This window comes from Sturnira hondurensis, unplaced genomic scaffold, assembly GCF_014824575.4.
Source record: "Sturnira hondurensis isolate 20B ecotype Veracruz unplaced genomic scaffold, ASM1482457v3 Scaffold0018493, whole genome shotgun sequence".
In the NCBI taxonomy this organism is placed as follows: domain Eukaryota; kingdom Metazoa; phylum Chordata; class Mammalia; order Chiroptera; family Phyllostomidae; genus Sturnira; species Sturnira hondurensis.
In genome coordinates, this window is record NW_028091124.1 from 2,701,844 (window position 1) to 2,718,896 (window position 17,053).

General features: G+C 58.1%; 1 protein-coding gene across 1 annotated transcript in view; it reads left to right on the forward strand.

Annotated features, from left to right (window-relative positions):
* ASB18 (ankyrin repeat and SOCS box containing 18) overlaps window positions 1-15,783 on the forward strand; it is a 41,102-nt gene extending 25,319 nt beyond the window's left edge. The window contains exons 4-6 of the mRNA XM_037069235.1: window positions 4,372-4,876; window positions 14,763-14,879; window positions 15,598-15,783. Coding sequence (XP_036925130.1) covers window positions 4,372-4,876; window positions 14,763-14,879; window positions 15,598-15,783 — 808 coding nt within the window. The remainder of the gene's footprint in view (window positions 1-4,371; window positions 4,877-14,762; window positions 14,880-15,597) is intronic.
* The last annotated feature ends 1,270 nt before the right edge of the window (window positions 15,784-17,053 follow it).

Here is a 17,053-nt window from a genome sequence, read left to right on the forward strand (position 1 = left end):
CGCAGGCAGCAGTGGGGCTGAGAACTCGGCCGGCAGGCACAGCCGTCCACCGCAAGCCTGCTTTGCCATGTCCCGGCTCTGGGGCCACAGGAGAGTCACTGGGCTGTTAAGCCTCAATTTCCCCACCTGTATAAGTCCACCTGTGATGCGGATTTGTTGCAGGAACTAAAGATAACATTTAAAAGTAAATTCATAACAAGACCAAGTGGCAGGGAAACAGCGAGCCCCCAGCCCAGGGCCAGAGCGTGAGGAGCGTCACTCTCTGGGGTTTGTGTGAATGGACTGGGGGGCGGCAGGAAGCAGGGGAAGGAGCCCGGAGCAGGGAGCAGGCAAGGGATGCAGGGAGGCTTGAGGGGTGCACAGGAGAGGGTGGGGGTGGACCTGAGGCTAGGACAGCCCAGGCTGAGGTGTCCTTCAGGCCCTGTGCACCTGGAGGAGCTGGAGGGAGCTGGGAGTCGGGGAGAGCACTTACAAGAATAAGCTCTCAAATGACAGTGACCCCACAGCCTCCATGGGCTGCTCTCTACAAACTCCTGCCTGCGGCTCAAGCTCCCTTTTCTGTGCACTGTCGCCCTGTGCGCCCGTCGCCTCGGCCACTGTCGAAGATGAGGGTCAGGAATTGTTCTGACATCCTCAGAGGGGGGTCTCCCCTTGGTCCCGGGCAGTGACTGTCCTACCGTGGCTCCGGGCCTCCCTGGCTTGCCTGTCTCCCAGGGTGGCGGGAAACCAGACAGAATCTGCCCTGGGAGGAGAGGGCTGGGCCCAGCTGGGTCACCCGGCCTGGGTGAGGCTTTCCCTGTGGGGCCCATTTCTTCTGCTGGTGACAGTGACACACACGAGGTCAGACCCAGCAGGCGCCCGACAATGTTGCCTTCCGTCTGCTCCTCACCGAGCTCCCCCCACCCACCCCTTCCTTTCTCTAGACTCACGTTCTCCTTGGTGCTGCCCTGCACTGTTCCCGAGATCGCCATTGGCACCCCAGTGGCTCAGGGGCGGAAATTTTGCGCATTCCAGGGACCTGGAAGCTGAGCTAACCTCTTAGAATCCATGTGCTGCTGCTGTGGCCGGTGGGTGGGGTGGGGGCGGGTGTTCTCATTAATAACCTTGCCCTGCCTCTTCCACACGGAAACTCTGATTCCTTTCGGAAAACGTGAAAATACAGGCAGGCAAAAGGCAACAAAAGTGCTCACCAGCCAGAGGCAAATACTCGCTGGCCTGTGCATATCTAGGCTTGCCTTCTACGGGTATGCATGCCTGCTCTTTGAAAAAAGATAGGGCTGTTCAGGGCTGTTTGGTGACCCGACCCTTTCACACAGTCATTAGGGCAGCTTCCCACCCCACTTAACGGGCTCCCACACCCCGTCCCCCACGGCCGCCCAGTGTGGGCCCGCAGGGGCGCACCCCAGTGCCACGGCTGTGTTGCTTCCCCTCACTCCTGAGGTGGGCAGCTCCCGCCATTACCTGCTGTAAGGCAGGGCCAGGGTTTCGCCACCTAGAAGCTCTTCATTAACAACAGAACAGGCATCTGTGGCCCTCCCAAGGGCGGGCCACTGTCCTCATCCACTGTCCTTGCTCTTCTGAAAGGTGTCCTTGTGGCAAACTGCAGCCTGTCGCCATGGAAAAGGGGATGCCTTGTATCTGAAGGGGCTGGACTGCTTTAAAAAAAAAAAGTAGAAGCAACTGCTTTTTAATTGTGGGTATGCACACGGGCTCAGGGGCAAAACTGAGACAAAACCCTCGGAGCACGACCTCCCGGACAGGCAGGGCGGAAGCCAGCCTGAAGCTCTGTGCTGACGAGGTTTGCATTCCCTCTTAGCTGGTGGCTATTGTCCCAGAGGACATCTCACATCCCATTGCACTTGTCTGTAAAGATCTTCTGCCCAAGACAGGCCACTTCTCGAGACACAGCCGATGTGGAGGCTGGAGATACTCAGGGAGACGGCGACGGCACTCAGCGCCCCCAGGTAGGAAGGCGAGCGGAGCTGGAAACCCTGCCTGGCCGACCTCATTCGGAGCCCAGTCGAGGCGGGGCAGAAAACTGGCGGCGACCTGACGGGGAGCTGCACGACACCCACGCAGGATGTGCAGGTGCTCTGCGTGCTTTTAGGGGACGCCAGGAGCGGTCTGCCCCCGCTGGGTGCAAAAGCCCCACTTCTACCCTCAAGCAGCCAATGGTCTAAGGGAGGAGTCCGACGTGCCAATGGACATTTGAGTGTGGTGTGAGAGACGATGCGACCTGGCACTTCTATAGAGGACACAGGACAGCACAGACTTATAGCCCTCCACTGCTGGCACTGGGGAGGAGAGGCGGAGAAAGGAGAGACAGGAATGCGTCCGTCTTCACAGGAGGTAGAGCACCCCCAGGAGGAGCAGCGCAGACAAAGGCATGGGACAGAAAGCCACACCTGGTCGACAGGACGGAAGCACAGGACAGGAGGGCAGAGCCTCAGAAAACGAGAGGCGGGCGTGGACCACAGAGCTAGGTCTCTGGGTGCCCTGTGTCCTGCAGGCCGGGTGGGGCCAGAGCCCGAGCTGTCTCCAGGGGGCACACGTCATCTGACGCACACAGGGAAGGCTCCTCCCGGGTCCTATGGAGCTTTTGAAAGTAGGAGACTGTTACCACTCAGGCAAGAAATGAGAGTGACCTTGCAAAGGAGGAAGCAGTTCCAGTGATTGTAGATGCTGGAGTCGACACCGACGGTGGGGCAAGGGGGAGGGCAGGAGAAAGGCAGAGGACGAGAAATTCACAGAGCAAAACCCCCAGGAAGTGGAAAGGACCGAGTCTGGGCCGACGTGACCCAGAGGGACTCCCTTCCCTAGAAAGTGGAGAATGGCAGGAACAGTTTGCCTCGGAAACACCGGAACAGCAGCTGGAGCGGGCGGCTCAGAGGCAGGAAGGAGGGCAGCTGCTGGGGGAGCCCGCACTCCCGAACGGAGTGAGAGGGGAGCACCGCTGGTGCGGGGCGCACGCCTCCAAGGCCCACCTGAGACCAGGAGCCAGTCCACGTGTGGTGTTTCCTCCAGCAGCTGAGGGGGGGTGAGAGGGTGGATAATGAGTGGGTTCCGGGTTGGTGATCCAGCCACCTGGCATAGGGGGTGGTGGCCATGTCCCCTCTACTCAGGGGGACAAAGGGTGCCAAGAAGGCAGTGACTGGAGCGCTGTCCACGGACGGAGTGGAGGCAGGGGGCGCCGAGGGAAAGGGGGTCGAGGACTCATGTCTCCATGGAGCAGAGATGGGGCCATGGGGCCCAGAGGCTGTGGTCTGGAGGTGCCGTGCTGAGTGGTCAGGCTCCAGAGGGGGGGCAACCACATGGATGGTGATGGCCAGGAGGGGACCCAGGAGTGAGCAACTGAAGTGGGGCCAGAGTCTTAGCAGTGCCCATGGAGGACAGGGGTCAGCACAATGGAGAAGGTCCTGGGTGACTGTCCTCTGCCCCCACTTTCAGGCTAGGCCAACTGAGGTTCCCAGCAGGGCCTGAGGCCCCAGGGTCCAGCAGCCTGGTCAGCAGTCTGCCACCTGAGCTCAGGTTGAGGGTGTGGAGCCCTCCTGGGTGGCCTAGGCCCCGAGGGGACTGTCCTTCCGGGAGGGGCCCATAGGAGCAGGAGGTCTGGGCTCCAGTGGGTGGACCTGGAGGTGGGGAGGCCACGGAGGGCACTGGGGGACCAGTCTGTTCGGGGAGAGTCCAGCTGATGCACAGGTCATCCCACAGGCGGGCAGGGTTGTGTTTCTACCGCGTGTCCAGCCCCGAGGACAGCCCAGGGCCAGTCCAGGTCAGGTCCTCGAGGGCTGTGTAGGTTCCTTCCAAGGGAGCAGAGAGAGTCTGCCTCATGCTGTCCGCTTGTCACCAACGCTCAGTGGTTAACGGAAGAGGCACTGTTGGCTGAGAAAGAGTCTGGCAGCCTAAGGGACCCTCCTCAAAACCGTGACTGCCAGGACCTTGACTGCCCCAGGTGACAAAGAGCCCAGGTGACAGTCCCTCAGCACTGGCATCTGAGCCGCAGCGCCTCCCAAAGCAGCACCAGCAGTTCCAAATTGCTCACAGGTTCCACCACCCTGCACCGTGCAGGTTCCCAGGCACCTCCCCAGCTGTGTCCACTTCTCCTAACCCTCGGGCGCCGCACCCTCTGTGGTTTCCTCCTGCACCTTTTCTTCTTTCCAGCCCAGCTTCAACTCCCGACCCTGGGGTGCTGGATATTGGAATTTACGTCCTTTCTCCCAGGCTACCCTCACTCTTCAAGGAGCCTACTCGCTCCATGGGTGGTCCGAAGCCCCCTCAACGACAGCCAAGGGGTGACGGGTCCAGTGGCAGGGTGTGGGTGCAGGGCATCAGGCCCTGCTGGCCAGATGACAAGTCTCGGCCTCCCCGCAGGTGCGCGCAGGCGCTGCTGGAGCACGGGGCCTCGGTGCACTGCGCAGGCGGCGCCAGCCAGGACACGCCGCTGCACGTGGCGGCACAGCACGGCCTGGACGAGCACGCGCGCCTCTATCTAGACCACGGGGCGCGCGTGGACGCGAGGAACCGCCGAGGCGAGACGGCCCTGAGTTCTGCGTGCGGGGCGGCGCTGCGGCCCGAGGAGCACGAGCGCGGAGTGAGCCTATGCGCGCTGCTACTGCAGCGCGGGGCAGCGCTGGACGCTCGCGACGAGGACGAGCGCAGCCCGCTGCACAAGGCCTGCAGCCAAGTGCGCCCGGATCTGGTGCACCTCCTGCTGTGCCACGGCGCGGACGCTACCGCGCTCGACTACGGCGGCGCCTCGCCGCTGGGCCGCGTGCTGCAAGCGGCCGCCTGCGCGCCCCAGGCCGAGCCAGAGCGCATCGTGCAGGCGCTGCTCAACCATGGCTCCCCCACCGTGTGGCCCGACGCCCTTCCCAAGGTAAGAGGTGGCGGGGGCGGGGGGAGGGCGCCCATCCCGAGCTTTGTCGTGCAGGGCCCACCCAGCCTGCCTGCACTGGGTGGCATGCAGAGTTTCTCAACCTGGGAACCCCCTGGAGAGCTGGGAAATCACAGATGCTTGTTCTGTGGGTCTGGATGGCAAAGTCTGCGTTTCTGACAGTTCCTAGGTGAGGCCCAGGTCGCTGGTCTTGGGACCGCTCTTTGAGGAGACAGGGCCCAGAAGCTTCCAGCAACTAGAAAATTAGGAGGGTGGGGTGGGAAAAAGCTGGGTTGAGTGGGTCCTTTCAAAGTGGGCACCTGGAGAGTGCACACACTTATGTCGATGACACCGTCATGGCTTAAATTCTTCTGGCTGCTCATTTTTTGTTGTAACTTTCAGAACAAGGAAAATTGATTTCTTATCGCATCTGGCATCTGTTCTGAGATGAAACACCCAACCTTGTTAATGAGATTAATTACACATTTGCAGGTTCCCTCGTTCCCCTCAAGACATTTCCTGTGAAATGCCAGGCAGGTGAAGGGACTTGTCCAGAGTCGGGACAAGTGGGCCCTTGTCCTGGCCACTCTGCAGACCCAGCTCCGAGCAGCCTGTCACCTTTTCTGGGTGTCTGGTCTAGCCTAAAATAATAAAGAAGAATAACGATTTCTTGCCAGAGAAAATACTCAAAAGACAAAAAATATTTCCAAAAGAAAAGTTATAAAATATTGGTTAGAATAAGAGAGTGTCTCCTCAAAAGACTTCCCTGAAGGGAATGTGTTTAGAAGTAAAACTGGGTGTGCTTAATTTAAAACTTACCCCCTCACCCACACACATCAATCACAGGTGAGGGACATGCTTTCGCCTGACACGTTTTGAACAAAGAGGCTGTTATCCAAAAATGACAGTATTCTAGAGGGCCCCAAATAGTGCGGGCCCCCCTTTCTCTCCAAGGCGAAGGGTGCACTGTAGATGAACGCTGAGTGGGGTTTGCATCTGTAAAAGCGTGGGTAGAAAGTGGAAAACCCACCCAGGCGACTCCCTGAGCGTGTCCTCGACCACCCTGGCGTGACCACGCTGTCTCCCGGTGCCCCACTAATGTGGTGATTCCAACATGGTGGAAGGGGAGAAATGCTGGCCCGTCCTATATCCCTTGACACTTACCTTTTCTAGTCCTGATTTACATTTTAACAGGTCCCAGTGTTAGCAGGCTTAGTTCATCGCCCATAACCTGGAAACAAGAGCGCCCCCCACTGTCCCTCCAGGGCTCGCGGTGTTTGCCTTAAACCAGGATGCCACAGCAACCCTCATCACGTGACTGTGCGTAAAATGTGTCAGCGTAAGAGACGCCCAAACCTGTCAGACTTTTTATGAGTTTATCTGAGCCAAACTGACAAGAGTTGCTGTGAAGCGAAACCTCAATGGACTGAGTAAACGCTCCGGAGAATGGCGGTTTCACGCCTCATTTTACCCGTTACGATCAAAGGAGGAAGTGTAAGGGGTTATGTGAAATCCATCGGCCGTGAATTAGGGAGGCAGAGGACGCAAAGCGGGAAATCGCCGACACTGGATAAAAAAGTAAGCGAATAGACACGTTCTTCTTAGGCACAGGTGGGGACAGGACGGTTGACAGTTAACAGTGAACGCGGTAGCAACAGCAGTGAAGACTGTGCCCTGAGCGGTCTGCGAAAAGAAAGTTACCCTGACCTTCCGAGGGTTTTTCTGTAGATGCAGGACAGCAGACCGGCCCCACGAAAGTAGCAGTTGGCCTCTGCCAAAAGATCGCAGCTCAGGACAGGACTGCCTGCCGTGAGCCGCTCCAGTTAGGAAGGTCCGTGTTCGGGCCATCCAGGAGGAGGCTGCTTTGAGTTTGCAAGGCCGCCGCCACACGGGCCTCCCCTGAGCTCGTCGGGTGTGGTGTGTGGCCCCTTTGTCAGGCACAGATGAAAAAGAAACACCTTACGTGATGGGCCATCCGTGAAGGATATCTGGAGCAAATTACTGTAAAGAACGAAGGGGTCAGTATGTTTTTGCAGTGACTGGAAATAGGCCTCCCTCGGCCTTGACACCGTGTTGAGTGATTAGGCCCAGGTGCCCCAGTCCAAGGTGCAGCCCCAGTGGCCCCTGCCCTGGGGACTGGAACTCTGTCTCCAAGGCCATGGGAATTACCCTACCTTAACCTTGACCTTGACGTGCAGGTCAAGGCCCGGGGCCTCCCGCTCTGGGTGTCCAGGGGCCCTCTTCTGTGTTGGCCACACAGGAACGGAGGGCTGGCAGTGGGTGCAAGTCGGATATAGGTTTGGGGGACCATTTTCTATTTCGGGGGTCAAAAGGCCGTGAGAAGTGACAATGAACCTCCCAGCAATTGTTAAGGGACTTGGAGTTTCCCTGAGACATCTTAATACTTTCAGGCTTTCACCAGAAAGCATTGCCCGCTGTTTCCTCCCCTGCACATGCGCAGAGCGAGCACTGTGCACGCCAGCACTGTTGAGTGAATGGTGGGGTTCCAGCAACTCCAGGCCTCTGTGCCTGCGGTTCACTCCCCGGAAATGGGGGTCTGAGTTTGTCTTTTGTGCTGCGGTCACCCGCACCTCCAGGGGGCGCCCATGGCACTCCTGGCCGGGAGCAGGGTACAGCTGGGATGCCTGTACCGTCCTGAGCATTCTCTGAGCGGAGATGCGAGTGCCCCGGGCGCCCCCGCCTGGGCCCCGGACTAGCAGGGCAGACACTCTGGAAATCCGGCCGCAGCATCTCCCTCCGCCCAGGCCACCTGCACGTTCCCGAGGAAAGGGGTCTAATCACCACACCCGACATCAAAGCCACAGACCAGCTCTGTTCAGCGGCCTCGCAGAGCGCACAGCGAACACACTGAGCCCGGCCACAAAGGTACACCGCAGGCGAGACTCCGCACCGCGGCAAGGGTGCACAGAGGCCTGGGAGTGTCGCCGCGCACGCGGTCCGTGGGCAGCAGCCGCATTTGAAATAGATGTAAAGAGACACCCACGGAGCTCAGAATTACCGAGGCAAAAGGTTTCACAGCGAGCTCGTGACATAAATCACAGTCCCCTCACGCCCAGACAAAGGCAGCGCCACTGCGGCAGGCGGACTCCGAGCATCGGCCTGCGCCGAGGACAGTGCTCTTTGGCGACCATCAAAGCGGTGTCACTGCTTGGGGAGCAAGCGTGTTGACAATGCCAGGCCTGTCTCCCTGGCTGACCTCTAGTTAACACCAGAGTCAGGGACAGGCCGTGAGGGCAGTGGCAGGCCAAGGTGGCAGGCAGCAGCAGGGCCTGAGTTCTGGAAGTGGTCAGGACACGGGGGCAGCGGAGGAGAGAGCTTGCTCTTCCAGGGCTGCTGGCCGCCGTGGTGGGCGGCCGCTCGGTCTGGAGGAAGGGCTTTGCCGCCTTCCCTCTCCTGCTCTTTGCCTGCGCGGATTCATGGGACAGGCACGAAGCCCTGCGTTTTCTTTTCTCAACGAAGTGCTGCTTTCCCTGTGGCCGAAGGGCAAAGCCCTGAGCAGAGTGCCCGAGCTCACGGGGCGTGGGGTGGAGGAACGTTGGCCCCATGCTGAGGTGGGACCCGCCCTCCCAAAGTCAGAGCTGTAAGATGGACCCCGAGGCCTGAGGCCGCTCTGTCCTGCCCTGTCCGAGGGCAGTATTTGGAAGCAACCTGGCTCACCACGCAGAGCACATGCCAGCTTTACCTGTCTCTTGACACATAGAGGGACCCCCTTCTGTGAGCACTTTTCATTTGCAGTCGACTCCTCAGGTTAAAGCGTGCCAGCCCCCCAACCCCATCCCTTTGTGCTGTCTCCCAGGGAGCACCCCCAGACCCGCTGGGCAGAGGCCAGCCGCAGCCTGGGACGTGCTCGGGCTGGAGGCTGCAGACATTCAAACTGGCACCTGCCCGTGAGGCGGGCTGGGCAGGGACCACACCAGCACTGGACAGGCTCCCCACAGGCAACTCAGAGTACTCCCTCGCTCAGCCAGCATTCCAGCGGAACGGCCGCACGCAGGGCCAGAGTTGACTATGTGCTGGACGGGGGCTGGCATGGCACCAACCCTCGGGAGGGTGGGACAGCCACACACACCCAGGTGACGCTGCTGTGGGGGGGTCAGGTACAGAGCAAAGACCCTCCACACCTCACAGGTGCCACATAGGGGGTTCACCTAGCGTGGGGGAGTGGTCATGCGCTTCCCCCAGCACGAGTGAGTGCACCCAGATCAGAAGGCCGAAGCCTTGGCTGTGTGAAGAGGGGAGGAAAGGCCCTCCCAGGACAAAGGATCCTCTAGGCAAATGTCCCGGGGCAGAAAGAGCGCCCCCCACGCGCAGTGAGAGATGGCCTGGTAGCTGGCGAGGAATCAGCCAGAGGGAGCCAGCTGAGACGGACCCCTCGGCAGGGCCCTTGCTGGGGGTTTGAGCCTTCGTCCGCAGAACAATGGGCATCTGTGACATCCTTGTAACCGGAGAGGTGACCTAATGAAATGAGCGTTTGGGGGTGATTTCTCCGCTAAGTGCAGAGGGCACACCCAGGTGCGGCAGGTGGGCGCCACAGACTGTGGTATGAGTCCAGGGGAAGGCTGCAGAGAGGGGGGCGAAGGAGGCGGATGGAGAGAAAGACAGGTCCAGATACATCTGCAGAGCTCTGGCCTCGCCTCGCTGTCTGTCTGGGCACCGACCGCGCTGAAAACGCAGGCGTCAAGTTTTCGCAGTCTCCCTTTCCCTACGGACAGGAGGAGGTACAGTGGCTTCACGCGGCTCCCACCACCAGCTTTTTAGGGGGCTCGTGCTGGGGGAGCACTGGTCAAAACCCGGGACTCCATTTCCTGTCTGCAGGAGCCCAGCGTGCGGCCCGTCCCCGTGGGAGGCGGGGGGCGCGGCTGTCAACAGCGAGCTCCTGTTTTCCTTGCTCGTTTTATTTCTCCGTCTACACACAGAGCAGTGTGCCTGTGTGATTTTTCCCCTTAATTTTCTTTCTGCCGCCTCATTAGCCGGAGAGAGTGCGCGCGGACGCTAATGACATCAGCATGTCAGAGTAATGTGGCAGCCGCCCTCCTCCGCAGACAGCGAGGAGGCAGCGGAGATTTTTAAACTGTGTTGGCGTAAAAATAATGAAGGCAGCCAGCTGCCTGGCAGACGTGAGGGGCACAGTGCTGAGGGCATGGGGAGGGCCCGCGGGCCCCAGAGAGGTGGAACTGAAGAGAGACAGGAAATGAATTCCCAGAGACAGGCAATAAGGCTTTGTCACAGTCTGTGACCCCGGGAGGAGGGGCCCTGGGGGAGGGGCGCTACTGCTGGGGGAGGGCAGCTGGCAGCGGGGGCCGTGGGGGTGGGGGGAGTAGAACAGGGAGGCAGCCACCGGGAAGCCTTTAAAGCCCCACGGAGAAGCGAGCCGGCCAATCGGAGGCTGCTGGACGCTGGGAGCAGCCTGAGGAAGGCCGAGGAAGCGTCCATTACCTGGGACACCATCTGTCCGTAACCAGACTAGATTCGAGGTCCAGGGTGAACCTCGTCTTACTGGCGTGCTCTCTCCCAAAACCGAAACAGGATGACCAACCTCAGAGAAGCAACCTGCTGCCGAAAGTGGCATGTCAGTGTGGCTCGTGCTGGCCAGAGACGCCAGCAGGTCAAGAGCACCTTGGGCGATGGGGTTGGGGCAGCTGGGTGGGAGGGCGCACACCTCTCTGGCCCTGGCTCTGCTCCGTCCCCCATGTTCACGCCGTCTCTCCTCTCTGAAGCCCGTGGACGCCTGACATTGTGGCAGTAACGGCTCCGATGCTCTCCGACCTCAGCGATCAGCTTCGCCCTCTAAACAGCCCCTCTCTTGGTCACCAGACAGCTTGCGGCGACGGCTGGGCCAACTCCTTGCTCTCCTCCAGCAGCCTTGCCCTGAGGACGTCCCCCTTGTGCTCCCCGGGCCCCATCACCGCAAACCAGCCCTGCCCCAAACCCATACAAAAAGGGCAGAATTACTGTTGGCCTGTTGGCAAGTCCACACCAGTACTCACGACAAAGGACTAAGGTTAAAAGCTCTTCTTGTCTTAACTGGCATGGCTCAGTTGGTTGGAGCATCGTCCAGTAACCAACAGGTTGTGGGTTTGATTCCCGGACTGGGCACGTACCTAGGTTGCAGGTGTGATCCCCAATCTGGGCGCTTATGGGAGGCAACCGATCCAGGTTTCTCTCTCTCATCGATGTTTCTCTCCCTTCCTCTCTCTCTAAAAGCAAATTTAAAATGCCCTTGGCTTTGGATTTAACAAAAAAATCTTTGAACCTCTTCTTAACTGAAAAGGGGAAGAAAAAGCCAAGAAACTAAAAGAGCCAGGGATGGCTGTGAGGGCAGACAGCAGGTCACCAACCCCAGACGCGCTATGGAAGTCAGCGGAGGAACGCCAAACAGTGGGCCAGAGACAATTGTCAAAGGCGACTGTAAAGCTAAATGCAAATACCAAACTTACTTTGCAAGGAGATATAGACAGGAAATGTCTATAGTAGACCGGGACACACCTGCCCGGCCCCTGCCCCTGCCTTGCTGGGTTTGGCCAGCGCGGTCTCTCCACAGCAGGAGTAAGGGAAGGACAGTGAGTACAGGGGTGTCCTCACCTGGCCGCCGGTCTGCTCCAGGCGGGCTGTGTGTCCCCCACCAAGACCATGCACCGGTGGGTTAGCCCACCCCACCTCCTGTCCTGGAAACAGAAACAGTGTTGCTGCCACCTCCACTTCAGGCGGTTCCTGTGCACTCCCGCCGGGCGGTCGCCCCCGTATCCATAGACGTCCCTGAACCCGCCCCCCCGTGTCAGACCTGCCGTCTGCTTCCTGCCGGACCCTGATGGATGCGTGTGCGACGCTGACTTCCTGCAAAGTGGGGACCGCTTCCTAGGGAAATAGGGCTTAACCACACTGACTCAGGAAGGAATGAGGGCCAAGTAAGCCAGCCACCGGGGAAGAAATGATCAAATTATGGTCTGCAGCCACGTGACAGGCTCAGACAGCGCCCAGTGTGCTCCGTTGTGCCTTCCTAACTCAGTTGTCATCCACTTTCTAAAAATCCGTCAGTGTATGAGAGATACAGACGTTGTCTCAGGTTTACTAAGTTAACACACAGTGATGTTACAACTTGGCAAGAAAGCGCCCTAAAACTAAAACTATGAATCAGATTTAGTTATTAAAAGATACAAAAACCTTAGTAAATTCAATCTGCCATTTTATTTAGAAGAACAGACAAATAAAGTCTGTTTTATGAAGGCAAAAGTGGGTCAATATTGGAAAATCTTTTGTGTCAACCTGGTTAAAGAAGGCAAAAAATAAAATTAAATCCTGAAGTTTACAGTAACCTAGGAGTGGAAACGTGTCCTTAACTTAGAACAGAGCATCTATCTGAAACTAATATCCAAGACTATATTTATGGTGAATCATTAGAGACAATCCTATTAGAATTAAGAAAAAGACGATGATGCCAGGTATCAATATTGTTTAACATTGAACTGTGAAGCTCTGGCAAATGTGATAAGACAAGAAAAATAAATAAGCAGTACTGATATTAAGGAGAAGAAAGTACCATTGCTTGCAAAAATAAGTGTCTATCTGAAAAAATAGCCTTCATAAATAAGGTGTACTTACAAATCAATGAAAAAATGAACACAGTATGGAAAAAATGATCAAAATGTAGCAATTTAGAAAGGAAGAAAAACAAACGGTCCACTAAAACAAGTGCAACTATTTCACATTTTTTAATTAATTATTTTTTTATGTTAGAGAGAGGGGGAGGGAGGGAGAAAGAGAAGGAGAGATTGTGCACCTTCAACAGACACCCCAACTGGGGACAGAACCCTCAACTCGGGCATGTGCCCTGACTAGGAATCGAACTGGTGACCTTTTGGTTTGTGGGACAATGCCCAACCAACCAACTGAGCCACATCGGCTGGTGCTCAAATTTATATACTTAACAAGATGGCTTGTGTAGGGAGAAAGAGGCATCCTCATACTCAGTTCTTCACGAGATGCAGCAATTTACACACTCATAATTTGATAACATGTTCTAACAGCTTTAAAAAGTACCTACCCTTTGCCCCTGCATTTTTACCTCCAGGTATTCAGTGTAGGAAGGGGACAGAATTATTACCTAAGAATGGCCGGGGGCAGAAAGAGGTAGAATGATGTCCAAAAATATTCACTGTTTACAATATCAACTTGCAGTGGTTAACTTCCTGACCACAAGATGATGCATTCGTAAAGTAAAATATTATATGGCCACTAAGATGATACCCACTTACAGTTTTTGGTTGCAGTCTCTTTGGAGCATAGAAAAACCAAGTTTCAAAATAACATGCAAAGCACTAGCCCATTTCTTGTTGCCTAGATTCATGTTCTGTCCAAGTGCATTAAGCCCTAGTGCACACGACACGTTAATAGGCTCTTGCCCTGAACGAAGCAATGGGAACTTGCCGTTTTGTTCTGCATCTTAAAGGGGTTCGGGGGGGGGGGAAGAACCCGGACAAGCCATGAAGGGGCAGCGACGTAAATCCCTTTCTCTGTGCGACTGTGTGCTCGGGAAGGCGGGCAAGCCCGGTGCAGCCGGATGCAGCTACTGCTCGGACTGCGCTCTTCACTGCGGGCACCCACTGCCTGGTCTCGGAAAAATTGCTTCAACTCAGTTTTCCCAGCCCCAAAATACAAACAACCATCTCACAACACTTGGTAAATCTCAGGCCTCAAAAACAGAATCATGAGGTTTCCCCGCGCCTCCCCCAGACCAACTCTGAATCCGATGGAGCGTCCGCGAGCGTCCGAGTCCAGTCGTCACGTACAGGAAGCAGTGCAGGGGCAGCGTGGCCCCACCCACAGGACAGGCGCGCTGAGTCCCCGCAGTGAGAACTCCACGGGCAGGAGTCCTGGTTGTCCAACAGATAAGCCACGCGACACAAAACAAATCTGAAAGTGCATCGAACCCCCTGGTCCCACGTGTGTTCGTGTTCTTCGTCAAACAAACAAATTCCTTTTCCTACAATGGCCTGTAAGAGAAATCTTGAACACCGACCAGACGGCACTAAGAACCGTGTTGACTTGTCAGCTGCTGCTGTGTGGACGTTCCCTCCGAAGGGCCCTTGGAGAGACACGAAGAAATTGACAGGCGCAGTGACAGAATTGCATTTGCTTTAAAATCGTGTCAGGCAGAGGGCCTGGGGGCATGAGAGGGCAGGGTTCTCCCCGCGTTATAGGTGGGTGCCTGGGGGGTTGTCATACCGCTGGGCCCAGTTCAGTGTCCATTCAAATTTCTTCGTAACAAAAAAGTTCGTTTGTAAAAAGCACAGTGTTCCCATCTTTCTGACGCTGACAGGTTTTAAATGTGCAAATAGCGGAGTAGGAATCCTTCAACGGGGGGGGGGGAGGGGGGGGGCTGGGGGACGCCAGATTGAGANTAAATGTGCAAATAGCGGAGTAGGAATCCTTCAACGGGGGGGGGGGCTGGGGGACGCCAGATTGAGAGGGAACTCCACAGCGAGGCAACTTTTCTCCCCCAGTGTCCCGACAGACTGGAAGATCAAGGTGAGGAGCTGGGGACACGGTCCCTGGGCTTGATGCTCTCCCCACGCCGCCTCATCGCTGCCCCAGCAGCGTCCCGGAGGCACCAGCGCGGTGCTGGACCCTGCACGCGAGTGTCTGCCTGGGCTTGCACGGTGGCTGGGCGCACAGGCCCTCTGTGAGCATGCAGAGCGCTGGGCCCCACCCCGGCTCTGCTCTGTGTTCACCACCGCTCGGGTGGGACGGAGGATAGTGGGGTCCCACAGACAGTAGTGGGGTGCCAACACACCTCCGCGTCCCCACCCTTTCCACACGGGGCCCCGAGGCCAGTTGGCCTGACGGTGGCCTCCCCGTGTTCCCTGACCAGGTGCTGAAGTCGTGTGCATCGGCCCCCAGGGTCCTTGAGGTGCTTTTCAACTCCTACCCACAGCTCCACGTGCCCCCCCAGTCCTGGAGGGAGGCGATCCCCGAGGAGGCGTTTCAGGTGAGGGGCCGCCCTTCCTTCCGCTTCAGTCCGGCATTGTCCTTTGTGTCCGCTCGCCTGTGAGGAGGTCTGTGCTGCTTCCCAGGTGGGTAGAGAGCACCTGGAGGAGGAGAAGGGCTGAGGAGCCCTTGGGGGCGCTCGTGAGTACCGCTGTTTGCCTTCGGGAGACTCAGCCGTCACCCAGCCACGTGCCCGTGGTAGAGTTGGGGTGCTGCTGGCTGCGTGGAGCGCGGACAGACCCACGCTGGCTGGGGCTTGGGGACCCAGGCTGTGGCCAAGGGCGGGCACCCGAGCCCCTGCCCACAGGCTCTGCCTCCTGGGTGTCGGCTTCGTCTCTGCCCAAGCGGGCTGCAGGCCCTGCAGCCATGCCCAACTTGACTAAGACAGAGCATCTCTTTCCAGAAACCCCTAGAAAATGTCCCTCGTCAAGCGAGTCCCGTGCTTATTACTGATCAGCAAATGTCACCCTGTGCAAAGGGCGGGGCAGAGCGGACTTCAAGCGGGCGGCCCAAATTTCATGAAATCTCCCAAACGTTCGCTGGGCCTGGGCACAGACTGCAGTTGAGAAAGGGGCGGACCCCGGCGGAGCGGGCGTCGCACCAGGCAGGGCCGCTCCTTTCCCGGGGAGCCCAGGAGAGGACCTCGGTCCTTCCTTCCGGCAGGGAGTTGCGGGGCTGAGGTTCCCTGGGCAAGGACTGACGCCCGCCTTCCCTTCCAGGCACACCGGCCTTTCTACCAGGGCCTCTTGGCCGCGGCCCGCGGCCCGCGCCGCCTGCAGCACCTCTGCCGCTGCGCCATCCGCAGGCGGTTTGGCAGGGGGTGCTCTCGCCTGGTACCCCGGCTGCCCCTGCCCGTGTCCCTGCAGGGCTACCTCCTCCTGGAGCCAGAGGGTGTGCTGCGCTGAGACCCGGAGCCTCTGGACTTGGTCCCGTGCCCACCCCTCCTGGGAGGCTGGCTGCCTGGAAAGACTGTCCCCAAACGTGGCAGATGTGCACCTGGAAGGAGGACATTGGCTTCCAGGATAAATCACCTTCCCAGGAGCCCACGGGTGCTTCCCAGCACGGGGGTCCAGGGCTCCCCAGATGGACACTGGCGGGGTTGTCAGGTGGGCGTGTTTGCCCCAGGGGAGTCTTCTGTCTGGGATTCTCAGCAAAACCCGCTGGCCCCGCCCTGGTGGGCGGCCCAGGGAGCCCCAGGTTGACCGGCTACCGTCCCCACATCCCTAAGGAGAGAGAGGTCACATGGTCCAGGACTGTGTCAACCTAGTCCCTTGTTCCCAGCAGTCTGGTGTTTTGGTATCTGAGGTCTTGCTAACTCTGGAGAGGCTGCCCCCCACCCCAGGGTCACCGGTTCTGAGGGAGAGTTCACAGCTTGCTACCATGCTTATTAAGTGCACACTGACCCACCCAGCACTCACACCCCCAGCCACCCCTTTACGTGGGTGCTCATGCCCAGGCCGCCAGCCACCACAGCCAGGTACCAGACACAGCTAGGTCAGCCACTCTGGCCCAGAGCCCAAGTGGTTTGGAGTAGCCAGGCCTGTCTGCCCTGCCTCTCGTGTTCCTTCCACAGAAACCACAGCCAGTCTCTGGCCCACCCCGGTGCTTCCCTGTGTGGCCCCCATGGGGAGACATGTCCCTCTCCTGGGACCCATGAGTAACTAACTGTCTTTCCAATGGCAGCCATCCCCTGCCCTGCTGGCCCTACGTGACTTCAAGTTTTCTATCCCACACTATATTTTAAAACAAGGACTCCTCATGGTCCCCTGAGGACAGGGTGCATGGCTCTGTTTTTGTCCAATTTGAACAAGTTTGAGGGGCTTCTGGGACCACTTCAGAGGGAGCAGTGTGTCCTCCCCTTGTCCCAGTCTGGGAGGGGACGTCACATGTGCAGGGCGTTGTGCCCGATGGGAGTGAAGCCCACCATAGGGCAAGGTCACCCCAGTGAGCTGGCGAGGGTGATCGAGCTGAGCCTTGGTGGATGGTCAGAGTTCAACACAGAGGGTCTGCAAGGCAGTGAGTGACCGGACAGCGCCCCCAGCACCTTCAGCTGACCGCCCACATCTGCCCGCTGAGATGGATGTGGTGAGCACAGCGGTCCTCCAGCTCCTCCGCAGACAAAGGCCTGGCTGGAGGGGGGACCGGGACCCGTCCTCTGGGGAGAGGGCTCCCACT